The sequence below is a fragment of the Rattus norvegicus genome, chromosome 20, assembly GCF_021556685.1.
Source record: "Rattus norvegicus strain SHRSP/BbbUtx chromosome 20, alternate assembly SHRSP_T2T, whole genome shotgun sequence".
Taxonomy (NCBI): domain Eukaryota; kingdom Metazoa; phylum Chordata; class Mammalia; order Rodentia; family Muridae; genus Rattus; species Rattus norvegicus.
Window position 1 is genome coordinate 1,597,364 of NC_141553.1, and position 21,790 is coordinate 1,619,153.

At 48.3% G+C, this 21,790-nt stretch overlaps 1 protein-coding gene across 10 annotated transcripts in view; it reads right to left on the bottom strand.

The window, feature by feature from the left end:
- Gabbr1 (gamma-aminobutyric acid type B receptor subunit 1) overlaps nucleotides 1–9,118 on the bottom strand; it is a 29,554-nt gene extending 20,436 nt beyond the window's left edge. For 4 of the 10 annotated variants that reach the window (XR_015645085.1, XR_015645086.1, XM_087598388.1 and 1 more), the window contains exons 1-7: nucleotides 8,845–9,118; nucleotides 8,344–8,425; nucleotides 7,495–7,698; nucleotides 6,560–6,745; nucleotides 3,997–4,157; nucleotides 914–1,048; nucleotides 336–506 (exon numbers count right to left, since the gene is read on the bottom strand). Coding sequence is in view for 6 of the 10 variants with exons in the window: in XM_087598388.1 (XP_087454514.1) it covers nucleotides 336–506; nucleotides 914–1,048; nucleotides 3,997–4,157; nucleotides 6,560–6,745; nucleotides 7,495–7,698; nucleotides 8,344–8,425 (939 nt within the window). In the remaining 4 variants the exon portion in view is untranslated. 10 annotated transcript variants of the gene reach the window in all.
- Between the last annotated feature and the right edge of the window lie 12,672 nt (nucleotides 9,119–21,790).

The following is a 21,790-nucleotide window of genomic DNA, read 5'->3' on the forward strand; positions in this document are numbered from 1 at the left end:
TGTCTGTCTTTTCTTTTCCACTCCATTCCAGCAGCTCCACACTCAGCTGCCAATCACCCTCCACCCGTGAAGGCACTGGAACTCACTATCTCCCTAAAACCCTACTTCCTGCACCTTCTTGTGTCAACTGTGGTCAGACCTACTTTCACAGAACAGAGTCCTGTCTGTCTGGGGAACAAATGGAAATGGTGGAAAGGACTCCGAAAATCCAATTCATGTGTTCCCCGGGCTACAGAAAGAACAGGAATGTGTTCTCTTTTGATAAACCTTCGAGTCCTCCCCTGAGGAACAGACGGCCCTGGGGCCTCCGGTCCCACCCCCAGGTCCAGACTCACTGAGGTGAAGACCTCGGTGGTCTGTTGGATGGTAGCGATCTTCTTCCAGCCCCACTTTTCGAAGAGTTTCACCCGGGTGGGATTGTGGAGTGTGGCGGATGGATGCGTCCGGAAGAACGTGGGAAACCGCTGTCGGTTTGACAAGGCTGGTGAACTGGAGCCATATGAGAGCTGAGGCAGAAAAAGGAGAGGTGTCCATGAAAAAAAAAAAAAAAAACTGAGGGGTTTTTTACCACTGAGTCTTTAGCTCACTGACTTTTCTCCCAACTCTCCAAACTTCCCCACCTCTGTCCTGGGAAAAGTAATTTTCAAGAGCAAGCAAGCAAGCAAGCAAGCACATCCATCTCACACACACACACACACACACACACACACACACACACACACACACACACACACCTGTGGATCCCCGTAGCTCTTCAGGCAATTCTACCAGAAAGCCAAACAGCCCAGCTCAGGTTGTCAGGAGGCTGAGTCCTGGAAGTGGTCCCTCTCCCTAGTCCTCTTAAACATAACCACAATCTCTCTACTCAACGCAATCCAAAAGGAAGTGATACCCCGCCCCCTGCCTTGCATACCACAATAAGGTTCCACATCCGGGCAGCCTCAGCTACAAGTGTGGAGACAGAACTACAGCCAGGCATGAGAATGATCTTGATGGGGTCATTGTAGAGTAGTTCGTACAAGTACTTGGTGGCTTGCCCTGGGTCACACTGCGGGAGGAAGGAGGAAATGAGGTCTGGCTCCCAAGCCCTCCCACCCCACATACACATACATCTTGCACTGCCTACTGCCTTGGACAACCTAGTGTGCCCTTCCTTAACTACTCCCTTCCAACACCACATTCTTCTTCCTGAATCTCTTCCTGTCAGGTTTCTAGTTCCGCCTCTTTTCCTCAAGCTCCCTTCTTCTGTTTTCCATCTGGCACCTTGGCCCTACTCACAACTGCATGCCCTTCTTTCCATATTAACATATACTCTACTGTCACACACACCACACACACACACACACACACACACACACACACACACACACACACACACACACACCCCATCCCATGTTTATAGTGTCTGAACATCTGCCCAGGAAAGTCTGCAGGAACACACAGATACATTCTCTGCAGATCCCCCAGACAGCTTCCACAATGAAATCTCCACCTTCAGTTTCAGAGAACAAGATCAGTAGGGTGTCTGCTGGGTGCCCTAGCCTTCCCTGCTGGGCCTTGACATTTGACAAGTCCATTAGAAAAAGAGGGGAGGCGGGGAGGGCAGGAGAATCTAAAATGAAGGAGATCCAGATAAATAAATTGAGTGGAATTCTCCACAAGCCAGGTGATAGGAGGGGTGCCTGAAAGAGAAACAGGAAAGCTTAGGGAAATAAAGGTAGGAGGGGAGGTTGGGGGAGGGAGGGCCAGCCGTGGGTCCCCTACTGTCTGTTCCCCTCCTGCTGAAGCGTGACATTTCAGAAGCCGCTGGAGCCCCCCCAAAAGAATTGGAGAAGAAATGACACCCAGTGGGGAACCAGAGTGGAGTTAATAGACACAGGAGGCATAGGGGACCGGAGAGAGTGAACGTGGTGGAGGGGGTGAAAAAGAAAATAAAGAAGGTATCCGGAGTCTGCTTGCTCCCCACTGAGGCCTGACATTTGAGACACTGTGGGAAGTTGGAGACAAGAAGCCCAGGGAGCCAGGGGGAGCTGGGCAAGTCTGAGTGCACACCCCCCCCCCAAATAATGTACTCTGAATACTGATGCCTGCTCTGTTCTCCACCCTGTCTAGGGCAGGGCTCACCTGTAGGAACATACCTTCTACTTGGCATCTTCACAGTTTTGTTTTTGTTTTTGTTGTTTTTTGTTTTTTGTTTTTTGTTTTCTTTTTTACCATTATTGGTTCCTTTCCGACTTAGAACAGATACTGACCCCAGCTTCTCCTAAGTCCTAAAAGTGTCCCTCCACTGTTTGCCTGAAGAAACGATTTCACAGGGAACAATGAGGATACTCGGAAACCTACAGTTACATAAAACAGGGCCTTGTGTGGCCAATGTGTGCACCATCTTCTGTTTCTCTGTTTCATTTCTTCCCTATCTGTTCTTTCAAAAAACAAAAAACAAAAAACAAAAAAACCCAAACACAACCATGTACCCCAATCCATGAGTTCCTATCGTACCACAGGCCAAGAATCAAGACCTATGCCACACCACATCCTCTCCCTCACACCTTTCTTCCAGCGGCCCCCCCACCTCATTTGCTCCCCAACACCTCGAGGGGAATCACTCGTCATGGGGAAAGAGTCTTAACTCCAGCAAGGCCTCCCCTATCTTCCTGTAGTGCCCGTCTCTGGTCTCTTCCCACCTCCTCACCATACACAATGATCTATGTTGCTCTCTAACCTGATCAAGACACTCTCTCTTCCTGCCTCCCTACCCTCACGTCTAATTTTTTTTTCCCTGTGCTCTGCCTCTCTTCCCACAGGCGTCCTTGGAGTAAGCTGTATGTAGCCATCTCCTTGGGCAAGATGTCTGTGGATAAAAATGAAGACACTACTTGGGATTCCTTCCTGACTAAGGAGTTCGAACTAGTGTTTTAAACAAATTGTGTGTTTATTCAGTGATGTTTGAGACCCACAGAGAAGGCATAAATCCAAGGGAATTTCAGGTTTTTTTTTTCCTCCAAGCCCCTTCCCTAGCATTCTGCCAGCAGGCTCATTTCTGACCCCTTCGGGGGGCACATGTCTATTTTTAGGTGCATACCAATGTACCACACACCCCAAGAGTAAAATGGCCTAATCTTCCCACCTGTACAGTTTTCCTAACCTCAACTCTCTGGACCCACATGTCAGAAAGGACCCAAACTTCCTACCTTCTGTCCTGTCTCCCACTTAGGGAGAGACTAAGTAAAGAAATCACATTATAGACCATCCTCTAACACCAAAATCTCTTCACCATGACCAACCTTCTCCTCTTCCTCAAACTACATCCTGTTTCTCAGATCCACTAGGCCATGATAATAAAACCAGAAGCTAAAATCAGGATGCCCCCAAGTTTCACAGGAGACCTGGGATTCTGACTGTCCCCTCCCTCCTCCCCACCCCCTCCCTGATCCATTCTTTTTGATCTCCCTGTACACTGACTCTCCATCCCCAATGCTGTTGGGGGGTTCCTTATGAACTGCCTCAGCCCACCTATTAACCATTATTAGTCTTTCCCAGAGCTGTAGGCCACATTCTCAGAATCAGGCAGCCTTACCTTGCTGTTTTGTTTTGATAGGTAAAGTAGAACCCTCTTGTCTCTCTAAATCCTCCCCCTTCTCTCCATATTCCTTTCAGCCCCAACCTACGCCAAGATTTACCTTGTTACCATGGCAAATGTAAACCCCTGAGCCAGCTGCCCACCTCTGACGTTCCTTCCAGCCCCCAACCCTGGCCAAGGATAGCTTATCCCAGAGGATCAGCACCTGAGAAGACCCCCACTTCAGTGAATCTCCTACAGCCTGCAAGAGAGTCAGTCTGCCGGCCTTCGGAGCCACTGAGACATCCCAAAGCTCCTGCACCCCCTGTGCGTCTCCAACCAGTCACTCTCAGGAGGGGTCTGCTTCGAAACCCCAAAGAGGATTCACAGCCCTCGCCTCCCACCGCCCCAGCCACTCTGTCCCTCACACCGACTACCTTGCTGTCGTGGTGGATAAGCTTGAGCTCGTAGTCCGGCAGGATGTCTCTGCGGCTGTTAACGTCCTCCAGCGCCATCTCCACCGCGGGCTGGCAGGCCTGGCCCCCCGGCCAGCCCCCGCTCATGGGAAACAGCGCCCCGATGTATACTGCACGCCGTTCTGAGGAGGGGTGCGGGGGGACCCTCGGGTGAGGCCGCGGGAGATGAGGGGAGTGAGAGGCCCACACCGGAGCCACCCCAGCCGCCATCACCAGCAGAAGAGGCAGCGGCCACCCCACTGGGGTACAGGGTCCCCCCGGGCCCATGGCGAGGAGGGGCGGGGGCGGCCTCCTTGGGGTGGGGGGGCAGCTCAGGGGGGACACTTCTTCTGGGGAAGGCTTCTGGGAGGGCGTCGGGGAGGTGTCTCCATCCCCGGTCTCATTGGGGAGGAGGGGCCAGAGCCCGGGGAAGGCAGAGACGTGGGCTTCCTAGGGCCAGGAGACGTTCGCTCCCGCCACCGCGGACTCTCCTCGCCGACTGACCGACCGACAGAAGGGAGGAGGGAGAAAAGGAGCTAGGAGGGGGGCCTTGACGTCACGGGCTGGGGGCGGGGACAGGAGCCAGTGCCGAGGCCCGGAGGGGAGGGGAGCAGAGGGAAGGCGCAAGGAAGGGAGGGGTCTCCGCCAAAGGAGACTGGAGGGGAGGATGGGGGATCTGGAAGGTGAGAGGATAAGCACAGAGCAAAGAAGGGAAGCGAGGGTGGGTAGGGTAGGAGGGGCTGGTGACAGTTCTGATAGGAAAAGTGGAGCGAGGGACTAAGGGTAGGAAGAGCGAGGGCGATGGGAAAGGCTTTGCAGAAAGATAGGGGTTGAGAAAGGGAGAACTGGTTTGGAGAAGTGCGGAATAGGGGAAGTGCGGTTGAGGGAAGGCTTGAAGAAGGGTGGTGGGAGAAAGGGTCTACAGAGGATGCGAGGACCGAGGCCCGCATGGGTGGGACCGATTAACAGGGCCGCCCATAAAACCTAGGTAGGGGGTGGCAGGAATAGGTCCCCGAGGTCTGAAGGAACCCCACGAAGGAGAGATCTGGGATCCTCCGGCGCGCGGCTGCCCCCTACTGGGCTTCGCGCTCGGAAGCTGAGTCCGAGAGGAGCGCGACCCAGAGGAGCGTGGCCAAGCAGGGAAATGGGAGGTAGCGCGACCCGCGGAAAACCGCGATTTGGCGGCAAGAAACAGGTAGGAGCGGAGGGCCGGGCCGCAAACTAGAATGGGTGGGGGTAAATGAGTAACAGGACACCCACAACCTACGCAAAGAAATCCTGCTGGTGGAGGGTGAAGAGTGAGGGGATGGGGGCGGCAGTGCACGCGGGAAGGGTTTCTGATCTCACCTGAGTGTGGCGTTCGATTCACTGGCAGCAGGAAAGACGGGGATCAGAGAAGAGTTACCAGGGGCGCCCAGCTTCCCAGGCCTGATCCCCAGCCCCCTCCCACACCTGTTCATGCGGAGCGGAGACTGCGTTGAGGGTAGGGTGCCTGGGGATAAGAGCAAGGTGGGGCTGGGGGTCAGGACTTGTGTTCTCTTCTATTATTCAAGGGACAGCAGAATTTGTGCCAGCAAGTAAAGGGGTTCGGGGTGCAGCTCAGTTTTGTGGAGCTTGAATATTATAACATATATAAATCTATGACCTCTTTAAGAAAACAAATTACAAAACAATTGGTTTTAAATGAGTGCTGTTTAAACACCTTAATTTAGTAAGTTCTCCAAAAGTTGGTTAGCATATGAACACAGTTTTAAGAGCTCATAATGAGGACTTAGTCAAAATGAAGAACTCTGAAGCTTAATTCATTCCAGGAAAGAAGAGTATATATACAAGAGTTTGGGTGCCCAGAATAGGGAGGAGACATTTGCAGGAAAGACAGCAAAGAGGCAGGCAAGGGGGTGGCAAACACAAAAGCAATTATTCCCTCAAGGAATGATCAAGGTTGTAAAATGTATACACAAGACTCATAGACTTCTTCCATCTGCCCTTGAATTATCACTGTTCTGGTCATTCTGCCCCAACTTTTTTGCTTTTTCCATGTTTCCAATCCCAGATCTCACCGGCTTTTTTCTAAGTGTAATGTATGGTTTAATTCTGAATATTTACAGCAATTCCATTATAGAGTGAATAGCAAAGGATCAATTCTAGAAGAGAGATACAGAGAATGTTCTACATCTACAGAGAGGGGGTAGTTTTTTTTCCGGGGTTTGGGGAAGAGCAGGCTTTTTTTTTTTTAACTTTAAGAAGCTGAGGGGTTTGAGGATGAGATTAATGGGGGGGGGGGACAGAAAACAAAAGGTCCAAGATTTGAAGTCAGGAAGAACACATTAAAGGAAAGGAGGGTGAGGGGAAGCCCAACAAAAAGGACCGTGGAACCAAGCCTGAGGCAGGTGGTTGGTGTAAAGATGGGCTTCACCTGCGTCTTCCCAAAGTCCTCCCCGACATTCTTCATAGCAACCATCCTTTCCCTCTACCCACTCCCACCCAACTCCCATTCTAGGGCAAGCACCCTCATCAGCTGCCAGCAGGCAGCTGTTCCCCTCACCCTGGCAGTGGGGCTTGGGGGTGCTCCACTGGCCCTGACTACAGACGCTCCGGGAGCTGCCCACCAGATGGAAGTCGGGGTCACATCGGAACTCCACCCGGGCTCCATCCAGAGCTGGGAGGTCCCCACCCGTCAGGAAAACCTTCCCATTTTCCAGGGTCAAATAAGACTTGGAGCAGATTCGGACTGTGGAGAGACAGGAAAATAAGAAGAAAGGCAAGTTGCAGAGGATTCTTCCCCTAGGGAGTACAGAGAATTAGGTTTGGGTCTAGGTTCACAAGCATCCTGTTCCACAGGAAATCAGGTGTGCAATATCTATGTTTCCCTTCCTCCTCCCTTTTCTCCCCAGTCCCCCTGTATCCACATTCCTATCAGGAAAAAAAATAGCATTTCTATTGTAGGAACCCAAGATGGAGCTATAAGCACACAAAACAGATACTGCTCACAGCACAGTGAAGTGGGTAGCTATCTGCCTTTGAAATGTGCAGATGCATGTGAGTCTGGATGCACGATCAGGCTTGCTTTTCTTGTTATGGCTGGTCTGTACTACTACTGAGCCGGCTTATATGGTCATTGAGTTGGAGACAAAGGTATCAGGAAATGTAATGAAATCGTTTTATAACTTAAAGAGCAATCTCTCGCTAACGGACCTCGAAGAGTAACTCAGATGAAGAATCAAAGTTATTTCATCCAATGATCGGTATCCTAATGAAGACGATGAAGTGAATGTGCTGGCTGCTTAGCTTGCTTCCTCCCACTAGAGGCTCACAGCGACACCCCTCCTCCTACATAGTACTCATTCATTAAACGTATTTGTGAATTTGGTTCCACTGATTTAAACTGCTGACTTGCAAAACAATTGAGGTCGGTCTGCAACTGGGAAAGGGCCTGAAGGAAGAGGACAGGGGTGGTGGATGGCTTCCCAGGCTACTCACCACAGCGGCTGGGTGTGTCCATATCCGTCCAGGAGCCGTTGGCCAGGCATTTGCGCACCTTGGGCCCCACCACCTCGCGCTCCCCTCGGCACACATATTCGATCTCATAGTCCACAGGCAGGAAGTTGATGGCCTTCACCTGGTCGCGAGTCAAGCCACGGTACCTGATGCCACCTTCCCAGGGCGGATGTATAATCTGGCAACCTGAAAGGGAATGGGGAGGCACAGGGGGAACCGTGGGAGCGGGAAGGCAGCGCCGCAGTGGAAGGGGGAAGAGCAGGGCGTGGTCAATGGTGGGGCTGGGGCTGGGGGACAGAAAAAGGGGCGGGGGGCACAAGGGGCACACGACTGGAAGGTGGGAGTGGGAACAGTTAAGAACCCCAAGCTGCTGGTACGAGAGTCCACCGGTAGAGAAGTATAATGGAGAGAAATAGCTAAGAAGAAATCGTAAGGGCTATAATGTTCGGTGGTTAAAATGAGGGACCAGGGCTGTGAGGACCACACAAACCCCATTGAACGAGGACCACACGAGCCCATCAAAGCAACAAGGTGGACCACGGAAGGGGGGCGCTCTAGTAATGTGGGGCCCGGAAAGGGAGGTGGGGCTGAGAAGATAATTCGGGGTCACAGCAAAACGGTGTAGTGTAGCAACGTGAGGCAGAGGAAATGGGTGCTGGTGATGATGCGGAGTGACAGAAAGGAGGTCAGGAGTAGTGAAGTGGCTGCGGACCAGGATGCCAGGGGTGGGGGTGGGGGTGAGGTCTTGACGCGAGAGTGATGGGAAAAGGAGACGTGCAGGGAAGGGAGCTGTGGGGTGGAAGAGGTCCGGGGCGCCGGAGAAGGGTGCACCTTCCGAGGTGGCGTTGGGGGTCTGCGCCCCGCCAGCGCCCAGGGGGCGGAGGAAGAGAGGCACCAGCAGCAGCAGCAGCATCTGAGGAAAAGACAGCCGTGAGGGCACGGAGGAGCCCGCCGGCAGCGGCCTGGGCCAGCCGACGGACAGGTCTCGCTCCGCGAGCCTCACGGGCTCCGACCGCGCGGTTCGGGACGCGGAGGGCGCCCCGCGGAGGAGGCGGGGGCGGAGCCGCACGGGCTGGGGGGGAAAGGAGGAGAGAGCGCCTGTCCCCACCCTCCTCCGGCCTCCCTCGGCCCCCCACCCTCCCGGGACTCCACCTCTCTCCACCTCCTCTCAGCAGCCCCCGTGGCTAGCGCTAGCCCAGCTTACCCACGCTCTGGGGTCCCCGCTGCCCCATCACTCGCCGCTCGCACCCGAACCCCACGTACCCCCCCCCGGCCCTGCCCTGCGTCCACCGGCCTCCTCACCAAGCCCGGGTCCTGGGGCCCCGCTCTTACCTCGGCGGCCGGTCCCGCTCCGCGGCTCTCCCCGGGCCTCAAGGCCCCAGGCCCGGCCGCGGCTCCCCGTTCTCCCTCCCGGTCCTCCAGCTTCCCCTCCCCCTGTTCTTCTTCCACAGGAATCCAGGCTCCTGCCTGGCCGGGGTCTCTCCCCTTCTCGATCGCTACCCGCAAACCCCACCCCCGTCTCTCCTTCCCCGGGGCGACGGCGGCCGCGAGAGCACGGTGCCGGGAGGGAAGGAGGCGGCGCCGGGGACCGGGGAAGCTCTCGGGCGGAGGGAGGAAGGAGGGTGCAGGGGAAGACGGGGCGGGGGGAAGGGAGGGGGGAGACCGGAGAGGGCGCCTCCCACAACCCGAGCCCCAGGAGCCGCCCCGGATCCCGGCCCCTCCCTAGACCGCCCACGGCGCGGGAGGGCGTAGGGGTAGGATGGAGGGGAACACAGGCGATCTTGCACGCAGGAAGGGACTGAGAGCTGCCGAGGGACCTGCTGGCTAGACTGCTGGAGACCGTGGGGGTGGGGGTGGGGGTGGTGATACGACCCAAGCCTAAAACAGAGAAGCTGGCACAGAGACAGGAGCCTGGATGAAGGTGGAGAAAGGCTGTTTGGACAAAGGGAAGGAAGACAAAACTGGACCTGGTAAAAGGAGGGAAGAAGATGTCACATGCTTGGAGAACAGACATTGAAAGGGAAGGGAGAAGCAAGGGTCGGAAGAGCAGCCGTGGTGGAGGGAGCACCAGGAGAAAAATGGGAGAAGAGCTGGACTGGGAGCCATAAACTTCCAGCTTATGGCGGGGAGCAAAAGATCAGGGGGCATCAAGAAGAGATACTGAGGTAGATGGAGAAAGACGGGGACATACAAAGAACCTCTACGTGAGCAGGAGCCTGTATTGCTCACACTAGGACCAGACCAAATACCTGCGCTTCTTGACTAAGGTTAAACTGGAGGCTCTGGCAGAGAGGTCTGACAGCCAAGGCTCCTGCATTGCGATTGCCCTTAATGATGATGAACAGAAAGATGAAAAGGGGGTGAGAGGCACTCCCATGCTGGTTAGTCCTTCCAGAGAGGTGGGAGGAAACCAGATATTATGGGACGCAGGAGAACCGAGGCTCTCAACCTTCAACCCTATGTTAGAACAAATACAAATACAAATTTGTAATGACTCCAAAACCACGAACTAAAAAGCATAGATTACATCACTTCCCTATGCACGTGACTAAAAAAAGAACAAAATATTTTCCCGTCTATAAGGAGGAGCATAGCAATTTGTTATAACATAAACAGTGTTTTAGTGTGAGTGCCCAGTTTCCCTCGAGGCAGGCAAATGCTTACACCTCTCCACAGAGTCACAGAAAAGGATCTTCTACCAACACACACTGATACAGGTGCACAGCCAGTGACTCAACTATCTCCGGCATGTTGCCATCAAGGAAGTGACTTCAGGAAATGTTGAGCGACTCTTGGTAGCAAAGTCAAGCTTCCCTAAACTCACACAGAACTGTAATTGCATTCCTAGAAAGTTTGCCGCATATTGAGACCGTTAAAAAAAAAAAAACTATTAAGTTCTAGGCTCAGATAATTAAACACAAGTTTTCACCTACATGAATGTCCTAGGGGACTTCTGAAAATCCGGATAAAGGAGAACTCTATCTGGCAGGAGGACAGCTTTTACACAGGCTCTGCCCATACGTACACCCCTCTATCTCACAACTAAATACAAAAACAAAACCCCACAAACTTAAATGTTGCCTGGAAAGAGCCTGAGAACCACTAGGCTAAATAATGGACACAAAAGGGCTGGAGAGATGGCTCAGTGGTTAAGAGCACTGACTGCTCTTCCAGAGGTCCTGAGTTCAATTCCCAGCAACCACATGGTGGCTCACAACCATCTGTAATAATGAACACAAGAGAGTAGGAAGGATTTCTAGTCACTAGAAATGACAGCCACCTTTCTCTGAGTAGCCTACCCTCTCAATAAGGCCAACTGAAGTTATGGATACAGCAAGGGAAGTTTCCCAGACAGTCAAAGAGAAGAACTACCTGACTCTGACGATGTGCCTTACAGCCACTTGGTGCCCTGTGATCCTGACAAAGCTGAGTTCACGGACCCCTCCCCAAAACCCAGCAAGACTGCAACCATGGAACATCTGAGCAGGCACGCTCTCTAGGGTCACAAACTACTCTCAAGATCCTCCTGTAAGCACTCTGGTTTCCTCTCCTCTAGAACATTCCGTAGCTGCCATTTTTCTCCTCTCTTGCCTTTTCACTCTCCATTATAATTTCCAGAGTTCCTTGTCCATGTTCCTCAGGACACCTGTCTAGATCCCTCCTCAAACCACAGCGTGTCAGCCCTGTTCTTACCGCAGATGATAATGTATTTAGCAGGAGATAGGATGTTGGGATGGATGTAGGGGCCTGGAGCCCTCCACCTCCTATTCTTCACAGGTGTGTGTGCCTTTACAATGCTACCTTCTTTGTGCAGTTTTTGTTCGTTTATTTGTTTTGTTACCATATTCCGTGGAAACAGGAGTTTCTACTCAGATTCCCTACGGAATGACCAGGCTTCTTGTTCATCTTGTTCCCCATTTTCTCCTTCTGATGCCTTCCCCCCCACTCCATTCTTCCTCTTCCACCCCAGAGAGCACAAAGCTTAATTATCAGAAGCCATGAAAACACAAGAGACAAAGTAGCCCAAGTTGTTGATGACCTATAAAATTCTGGGCTCTTCGGGTAGATGACATCTAATCCTCACACCACCACACAAAGAAAAATGGATGTTCATGCTCTTATATTCAACTAAACTGCTTTTAGAGAAAGTGAGAGGTGAAGCAAGGGTAGCATAGCCAGTATTTGAACTCCAGCTCCTTACTCTGCATCTGAATTAACTGTTTTAGTCAGTCTCACTGTGATATGCTTGGCCCAGGAAATGGCACTATTTGGATGTGTGGCCTTGTTGGGGGTAAGTGTAGCCTTGTTGAAGTAGGTATGTCACTGTGGGCATGGACCTCAATACCCTTGTCCTAGCTGCCTGGAAGTTAGTCTTCCACTAGCATCCTTCAGATAGAGATGTAGAACCCTCAGCTCTGCTCACACCACGCCTGCCTAGATGCTGCCATGCTCCCACATGGTTAATAATGGACCAAATCTCTGAACCTGTAAGCTGGCCCCAATTAAATGTTGTCCTTTGTAAGACTTGCCTTAGTCATGGTGTCTGTTCACAGCAGTAAAACCCTAACTAAGACACATACTATGTACTCTTCTCTGGTTAGAACTTGTTGCATAGAACATCGCAACCTTTCACTTGCAACAATCCTCCAGCCTCTACCTCTTGAGGGCTGGGGTTATAGTTCTCTACCATCATGCCTAGCCTATATTCAAATTTTTCACATTGCATTTCAAGGTTTAGTTTTGCCAAACATCAGAGTACATGCCAATGACCCTTAGCACTTGGGAGGATGAGGCTAGAGGACGACTGGTTCAAAGCCAGTCTGTGTTACATAGAATATGAGGCCAAACTGAACTACAGAAATAAATAAATAGGTTAGAACTTAGTCTTTGTTTTAGGTTTGTCTGTCTGTGCGGTTGTGTTTTTATTGCTTTGTTTAAGTATTGGTTTTTGTTTTAGAGGGAGGGTCTTAAGTACGTAGCCCAAGCTGGTCTTGAACTCTCAAATTTAATGGGTAGCCAAGGATAACTTTAAACTCCTAATCCTCCTAGCTTCGCCTCCTGAGTGTTGGGATTGTAGGCATGACCTCCAACATGGAAACCCTGGCTTGGTCTTGGTGTACTCCTTTTCTCCAAAGCTCACTCCCCACAGAATTCTCCTTCAAAGGCCAGAATGCAATTCTTTTCTGTTTTCTAGCCCGAGGAGGAGTGGAAAGCCTGTGAAGAACAAGGTGAAGGACCTTGTCTTTGGGGAGTTTTCTCTTTCATACAAATCGTATTATTTAGAAATATGTATAGAACAAGACTTCAAAATCAAGATATTTCGGTCCTATTTACACTCTGGACAGAGCTGTTTCCATGTATGGATTGCGTGTTAAACTGAATACTTGCAGAGAAGTATGTGGTGACTACGGCCTGTAATCTCAGCACTTTGGGAAGGCTTGAGGCCAGCCTGAGCTACATCGTGAGTTCCTGGCCAGGCTGCTGGACTTTAGTGTGAAACACTGCGCGCTCGCGCTCTCTCTCTCTCTCTCCCCCTCTCTCTCTTTCTCCCACACACACACCCCACCACCACCACCCCCCTCAGAAAAACCTAGAAATGTACGACAAGCATATCTGGAAGTTGGAAGCATAAGCTTGAGGTTTTGTTGCTTCTTTACAGATGACACCCTCCTAGTTACATGCCCACAGTGTGCTTTCGGAAAAGACACCCACATTCCTCTTCCTACCCCCGACTCCCACCTCATGCTGAGGAATCCAGCCCTTGTGTGTACTAGGCAGTCATTCTCTCACTGAGCCAAATCTCCAACCCAAGTGGGCTTTCTCTATAAAAACACTTATCACCTCCCAAATTGCCTGTAGTACTGGGAAGTATTAACGAGCCTATCTAATGCAATCACAGTAGGGCCTTTTTATTTGAGCTAGCTCAGGCCCCTCAGCGCACCACCATGACACTGGATGGATTGGTGTAGAGTTGACCCCAAATATCTTTTGGGCAAAGAGGTAACCCCAAATATCTATTGGGCAAGGCTTTACAGAAGGCTACAAGGTGGGGAGAGGGAGTGTGCAAGCATCTAATTGGAAAGGTTCTATGGCCTTTACCATAATTGGCTGGTGTTGGGAGTTATATCACAAACTTAATTCCTGCTTCCCTCTGCATTGGTGGTCATTAGGCAGGGTGTTGGCTTCTAACCTTGGGGTGCAGCTTTGTTGGGGGAATAACCAGGAGATGCTGATCTTGTTGGGGCGTAACCTGGAGACTGGAGCTAGGCTTGGGTTTTGTTGTGAGGAAACTTGGAAACTAATGTTATTTACTGCCTGTTAGTCTGAGTTCAAACTTAGGTCAGGTTCTCTAAAACAGAGTCAGAACTTAAAAGATTTGGTCTCTCAGTCCCACCTCTAAATACTATCATATCCCACTGGGTGCACTAGGTCTCAGCATATGAACTGGAGGAGCAGGGTACACACACATTCAGATGACAGCAAGTGGATATTCTTAACACTTCAGGCCTTGTTCTTTGCTCCAGCCTAGGGCCTAGGAAGATTGGTTCCTCTTGTTGTGCCTTTGCAACCATACACAAGTAAACCTAGCCTAGAATGCACCAAACTTCAGTGAAATAAGAAAATGACACTGTGAAACCCTTTCTCTAGCTCACATCTCCCTGTCTCGGGGACAGGTTACCAAGTTGGCGGTGTGAATTGACTCTCCACTAGTGAGTGCTTATATAAGTGAATGAGTACGGTGTCATTAAGTGTTAGCGTAACCAAAGCAATAATAAATCAGGGGAGCTTATCTTTACAGTATGGGCAAGAGAGGCTCAGTAATTAAGAGAATTTGCAGAGGATCTGAGTTTAGTTCCCACCACCCAGGTCAGCCGTGCAGCTCACAACTGCCTGTAACTCCAGCTCCTGGGAATCTGGCCTCCAAGGACACCTGCACACATGCACATAAGTATATGTAGGCATACACTCCTATGCACAAAAGTAAAGTAGTGAGGTATGGTGGCACACACCTTTAATCCCAGCACTCCTTAAACAGACATCTGGTCTACCAACCAGATGACATCCAGGCCAACCAAGGCTACGTAGTGAGTCCCTGTATCCAAAAAAAAAAAAAGTATATGCAAATCTGAAGCCCACAACATGCAACATGCACAATTATATTTCTGCATTAAATGTAAGACTCACCTTGGGTGGAATAAATAGTCGGTAAAAAGCTTCACACCCAATTTTTGCCACAGAATAAATGTAAATCTGGCTACATTTTTGCCCCCAAATTAGTGAGATACAAGCTTTGGTTTTGAAACTATTGGCAAGTTTGGAATTGCAGAAAATGACATGTGAAGATAAGCTTATATATATACACACACACATGAGAAGTTATTTATTTGCAAGTGGATATTTTAGGAGTCAAATCAAGAAAGCTGAGGCAAGAGACTAAAAATTCTATTCATAGAAACACCATAAAACTTCCAGCCAACGACCCACACAGGCCTTGCCTGTGAATTTAACCAAGTCTGCACCAATGAGCCTATCAGAGCAAAACAGACACCAGGCCCAGAGAACCACATAAGCCGCTGGGATCCCAGCAGAGGGGGAAAGCCAGGAACAGGTGTGCTAGTAGCTCTGCCTTAGCAATTGAGAGTAAACAAACACCTGTTGGGTTTACTCTTCCCCGACTGTCTTTCTAAACCATCACTCTGGAACAACAGTGTGACTCATACACACCTTCAGATGCTTTCAGTATTTGTTACGCTTGAATCTGTGCAGAAATAGAATACCTTAATGGTGCATAATTTACATTATGTTCTCTTCTAATTCTCTCTCTCTCTCTCTCTCTCTCTCTCTCTCTCTCTCTCTCTCTCTCTCTGTCTCATGTGCTTGTGCACGTCCTGCACGTGCATTACAGGAAATAGAACCCAAGGCCTTGTCCATGTAGCCATGGACTCTGGCAATCTGTCATATTCCCCAACCCCTTCTGTCCTATTCTTTTTGTTTCTTTATAATAACTTCTCCACGTGTCAGATGAGAACGCTGGAGTTCAAAATTTTTAAATAAGGCCCGTGAGATCGCTTAGCAGGTAAAGTCACCCGTCACCAGGCCTGAAGACCTGAGATTGATATCCAGGAGGCACATGTTTGAAGTAGAGAAGCAACCCAGCAAGTTGTCCTCTGACCTCCATATTCTTACACACACACAAACACACACACACACACACACACACAGACACACACACACACAGACACACACAAACACACACACATACACACACACAATAAATATATGAATAAATAAATAATATTAGGGAGATTGATTGCAGAAGGTGGTTGTGGGAGCTACTCCAATGTAAATCTATCCCCAGTGGAGGAAAATCTTTCTGACATAGATACTACTATTTCCATTCTATTAATAAAAAACTTCTGTGACCTGGGAAGAAGAAAACACTGACTCCAAAGATCTTACTTGACATGAGGTGCAGCTGTGGGAAGCATTGTCTAGCTTGTCGCCTGTCTTCCTGAAACATCTCTTGTGTTCCTGTAGTGCTGTTGTAGATAAATCCACTAGGGTCATCGTTACCAGGATAACAGTCCTTCTGGGAGTAGACTCGTCTTTCCATGGAGTTGCCAGTAGTATGGCTGGGCCCTAGGCAGATTCTTCTGCTGTTTGTCATAGGTCATGGTTTTATCAATTTCTTTACTAACTTACCTCATTTATAAATGCTATCTAGAATGCTGTCTTTAGGAAACTGAAGTTTCTTCCCAGTACTAGACGTGGCAGGATCTCTGGGCCCTGAAGACATTGTATGATCTCTAGTACATACACAAGTTCTACTCCACACAGCTTCTACTCCATATAGCTGTGTGGGACACATAATTGTGTCCCAAGTCAGACATCACCTGTGAAGGGGAGGAGCCAAATCAATCCTCCTTCTACTGTTCTTGCCTCTGCTCTCCTCCCACTCCCTCTTTCCTGATTCTCTCCTCTTCCTTTTTGGTTTTGGTTTTGAGGGTCTAATGTGGCCCAGGCTGGTCTTCCTTTCTCAGATTCCTGTGTGCCAGGATTATAGGTATGTGCCTGGCTGCTTCACTCTGCTTGGTCTCTGACAATGTCCATCAAAGGACCATGATTCTTGAGTTCATCCCAAGCTCCTGCTCCTATATCCGTACTGAATCTTCACCTGTGCCAAGGCCCAACTTTTTTTTTAAGATGTATTCATTTATTTACTTATTTATTATATATAAATACACTGTAGCTGTCTTCAGACACACCAGAAGAGGGCATCAGATCCCATTACAGATGGCCTTGAGCCACCATGTGGTTGCTGGGATTTGAACTCAGGACCTCTGGAAGAGCAGTCAGTGCTCTTAACCGCTGAACCATCTCTCCAGCCCGGGGTCCAACTTTCATTCTCTATGGATAAGTATTGCCATAGGATAAGAGAGCTGTCTCCCAAAATGGTAGGACAAATGTACCACACAAATGCTCCTCAATCCTATCTTGCTATTTTCCTGAAGGAGTTAGGGATGGTGGTGCCCCTAACTCTAGAAGTCGATGACTCAATGGCACAAACTCAGAACCGGTTAGTGTGTCATTGGTGAGAAGGTGAGCTAGACGTACTGCTCTCACAGAGGACTAGAGTTGGTCTCCCAGCAATTATGCTGGGCAGGTCGCACCTCCCTCCCTGGGATCTAACCCACTCTTCTAGCATTACATACAAGTGCGTAAACCTCATAGGTATATTCATGTTTCCATACAAATTTTTGGTCATATTGTTTCTTCTCCTCCAACTCTTCCAAGATCTTGCTCCATAGTAAACTAAATTAAATTAAATTTTCTCTCTCTCTCTCTCTCTCTCTCTCTCTCTCTCTCTCTCTCTTTCAATAAAAAAAAGTGAAAATAAAAAAAAAAGTGCACCAAAAAACGGTGTCTGTTTTGTGTGTGCCAAATACTTCTAAGCACAAGGCAGCCCTGGAGTTTGATTGATCTACTCCGGTGACTCCCTTGTAGAAAACTGGCTTTCCTTTTCTCAACGACAATCCTCAGATACCAGTTGCAAACAACAATCATCATGGCAGGAAGCAGATAAGCCTAGCACAGGCGCAGGAGCTGAAATGGCTCAGATCTTGCAGGCTGCAGACAAAGAAAGAGCCAGACTAGGCCTGAGGTGTGCTTTTGAGACCCCAGAGCCCACCCCAGTGACATGCCTTAGACAACAAGGTCACACCTAATCCTCCCCAAACCTCTCCGCTAACTGTGACTAAGCATTTAATTACGGGAGCCTAGGAGGGAGCCTAGGAGGGTCATTCTCATTCAAACTAACACAGCTTCTCCCATAACTTTTGTGCCACGATTTTACTAGTCTGTTTTGTAGACAGGTTGCTACGGTCGGTCCTAAGGTTTATTACTGGGTGATATTAATGAATACTTTCCTCTGCAAGTAGCGTGCAGAGTACCTTCTAGCACCATGAATGCTAATCCGTAGGAGCGATTAGGGCACCAGCAGGATATCTCCATGTTCAACAAACATAAGTAAGTTGTGTCTTCAGCAACATGGCCTTACCATCAGGTTATGGAGAATAATAGGGCAATAAATGTGATGTTTTTGTCGGCGGTGTATAGGATCCCTTTGGCCAATAACCAGAAAAGACGTTGCCCGTCCATTGTACTTGAGGTTTTATTTGGTAAGAAATACACGTGATTTCAAAAAAAAATTTTTTTTAAATCAAGCGTTGACAGTAATAAACTATAACCTCAAACATAGTTAACATGAGTATATATCAGTAAAAACGTTTTTTGGAATGGCACATTATGAGATAAAGAACTTATAAATCCCCTTTCCTGAGTCTCAAGCACTCACCGTGGATATAGAGGAGATGATAAAAACACTTTGAGAAGAATTTCAGTCTGGTGACCGAAGGTCTAGGGCCCTAACCGTGTAAGAACAACAACCTTCTGATTTAGGGTCTTTTCACAATCCCTCTGACCTCCATCTCTTCTTCTGTGACATTAGAATAAATACAGCTTATCTACCATTATATATAGAGAGAAATATGTTAAAAGAAAAATGTGGGCTGGAGAGATGGCTCAGAGGTTAAGAGCACTGACTGCTCTTCCAGAGGTCCTGAGTTCAAATCCCAGCAACCACATGGTGGCTCACAACCATCTGTAATGGGATCTGATGCCCTCTTCTGGTGTGTCTGAAGACAGCTAATATATATATATATATATATATATATATATAATATATATATTTAAAAAAACAAAAAAGAAAAATGTTCTAAGGCTGAGAAAACAATCTGACACAGATTAGTGATCAATATTTTCTCTGTTGAGTGGCATACAGATGTTGGTATGTTTTACCAGCGTTTGGTGGCCTGATAGTATATAAACTTTGTGCAACTTCAGTGAGTAAATTTGCCGTGTCATGGTTCACTCTCCTTTGAGGTTTCCAGCATTCATGTATCTTTTATGTGCTCTTGTACAACTGATAACGTGTGTGTGTGTGTGTGTGTGTGTGTGTGTGTGTGTGTGTAAGACAAAAATCCTTATTTATTTTTTTATATGAGTACACTGCAGCTGTCTTCAGGCACACCAGAAGAGGCATCAGATTCCATGACAGATGGTTGTGAGCCACCATGTGGTTGCTGGGAATTGAACTCAGGATCTCTGGAAGAGCAGTCAGTGCTCCTAACCTCTGAGCCATCTCTCCAGCCCAGACAAAGTCTTACTATATAGATTAGACTCGTCACGAACTCTAGGTAACCCTCAGCCACCAGAAGGCTGGAATTACAAGCCTATGCCATGGTGCACAGCTCAATTACTTAATTAGTCCATTAGATGGCATGAGTGACAAAGCAACTCTCCATCTTTAGAAAGGGACCCAGTCTGCAATGCTTTTTCAGTTTTGTTTATCACATAACATTTTCTTAAAAAAAGATCATTATAAAGTCCATATGTTCGCTGTGAAAATATATCAAAAACACTAAATGAAATAAAAAATATATAAATTTCTCATTTCTGGTAAGCTTCAAGACAGCTTCTGGCTCTGATTTGAATACAATAGTACAGGCACGAACTCTTAGTTCAACCCAGTTTAGCCATTTTTAGCAGAGCTCTGTACAGGAAATTGGGCGCGGTGACAAAAACCTGTCATCCCAGCACTTGAGAAATAAAGATAGGAGGTCTGTGTTTATAGTGAGCTTTAACTATACACTGAGTTCAAAACTGCCTAGGCTCAATTAGACCTACAGAATAGTACTGGTGGGCATGCCTGTTCTGTTCAGAACATTACTAGCAGGATAGCAAAATCACTGTGGCCACATCAACCCTGTCTCCTACCGTACCTTCATTCAGCTCCGGAGTTAAGGTTACAGACTTTATAGTTTGCTGGATCTTACAAAGTCCCCCTGCTCTCCCTAATTGGATGACTAAACTGTCTCAGCTTTTGAAGTTTAAGTCCATAACAAGGTCAACAGTGTCATGAGTTATATTAAGAATCTTACTGGGCTGGAGAGATGGCTCAGCGGTTAAGAGCACTGACTGTTCTTCCAGAGGTCCTGAGTTCAAATCCCAGCAACCACATGTTGGCTCACAACCATCTGTAATGGGATCTGGTGTGTCTAAGACAGCTACTGTATACTCGTATACATTAAATAAACAAATAGATCTTTAAAAAATGAAAGAAGTCCAATGTGGGAAAATTCTGCTAATCAAGGTCGAAGTCTACCTTTGACTGGATAGCCTTCGGAGGCTCGGTGCGTAATGGGGGACTCCCTTCATTAGCAAGGTTTCTCCTCTGACCTTGCCTGGGGAATTCAAAACCCCCACACATATCCCTTTCCCTGAGGAATGTCACACAGCCTCAATCAGATTACAGGACCAAAAATGTCCTTTTCCTGATAAAACCTATTCAGCTAGTGCCAGAGATTCCTGAAATGCTTCCTCATGCTAATGAGGCATTTCAGTGCCCTTGGCCCCCAGCCAATGACCTTTGCCCATCCTGGATGTTCCTACCCTCAGTCCTCTGAAACTTTATAAGCCTTGAATCACCCTAAGTTAAGTTGATCTGCCTCCTGATAGCTCATCCGGGTGTGGTCATTCACCGCACATTCTCACAGGGCTTCTGATCCCTGCCACATGTCATCTCTGCTCCCAGTGCCCTTGTGGACCACATTGGCTGATGATCCAAGATGCGGGGAGACCCACAGTCCAAGCTGGCATTCTCCATTTACCGAGGCTCCCAGGTTTCCACCACTGTTGTTGAACCCTACAATTTCATCCTCACCATTCTCTGATTATGCTTTTACGGTAGACAAGGAGGCCATCTATGACATCTGTCATAGAAACCTTAATATTGAAAGTCCAGCCTAGGACTGGAGCTCAGCAGTTTAGAGCACTGACTGCTCTTCCAGAGCTCCTGAGTTCAAATTTCAGCAACCACATAGTGACTCACAACCATCTGTAATGGGATCCGATGTCCTCTTCTGGTGTGTCCGAAGACAGTTACAATATATATATATATATATATCTTTAAAAAAGAAAGTCCAACCTATATTAACTTTATCCACCTTGTTAGCCATATTGTGTCTTGCCCAGCCTGGTCTACAAGCAAGTTCCAGGACAGCCAGAGCTATATAATAGAGGGACCCTATCTCTTTTTTTTTGTTTTCAAAATAATTTATTTTATGTATAAGTACACTGTAGCTGTACTCATACACTGTAGCAACGATGTGGTTGCTGGGAATTGAACTCAGGACCTCTGGAAAAACAGTCAGTTCTCTTAACCGCTAAGCCATGTCTCCAGCCTGAGAGACCCTTTCTCAGAATGAAAAAAGAAGAGGAGGAAGAGTTAGGGAGTGGGAACAGTCAAAATACTTTATGTACATACACAAATTGCTGAATAAATAAAAATAATAAAAATTTGCTAATACAAAGGGTTTTTCTCTCCTTTAATATGACTTTTTCTTGGGTACAACTGTAACTCGATATGCTTGCTTTATTTAGTAATTTAATAATGCCAGCTATTCAGAACACTGCTGAGAACCAAGGACAAATGGAAATTATATCACTCTACTTAGTCAAGACAGCTGTCATGTAATTTATTCGGCAAGAGATATAGAACTGGGCATGGTGGCATAGAACAGAAACCCCTTCACTCGTCCTAAAGCAGGGTTCGAAAGGTCGGCTTTTAGTTGTGAGGAAGACAAGGCCTTTATAATGCATGGATAGGAGTTTTCCAAATGTGGGGAAGTTGGTGGGGTTACCGGAGCAGAACATAACT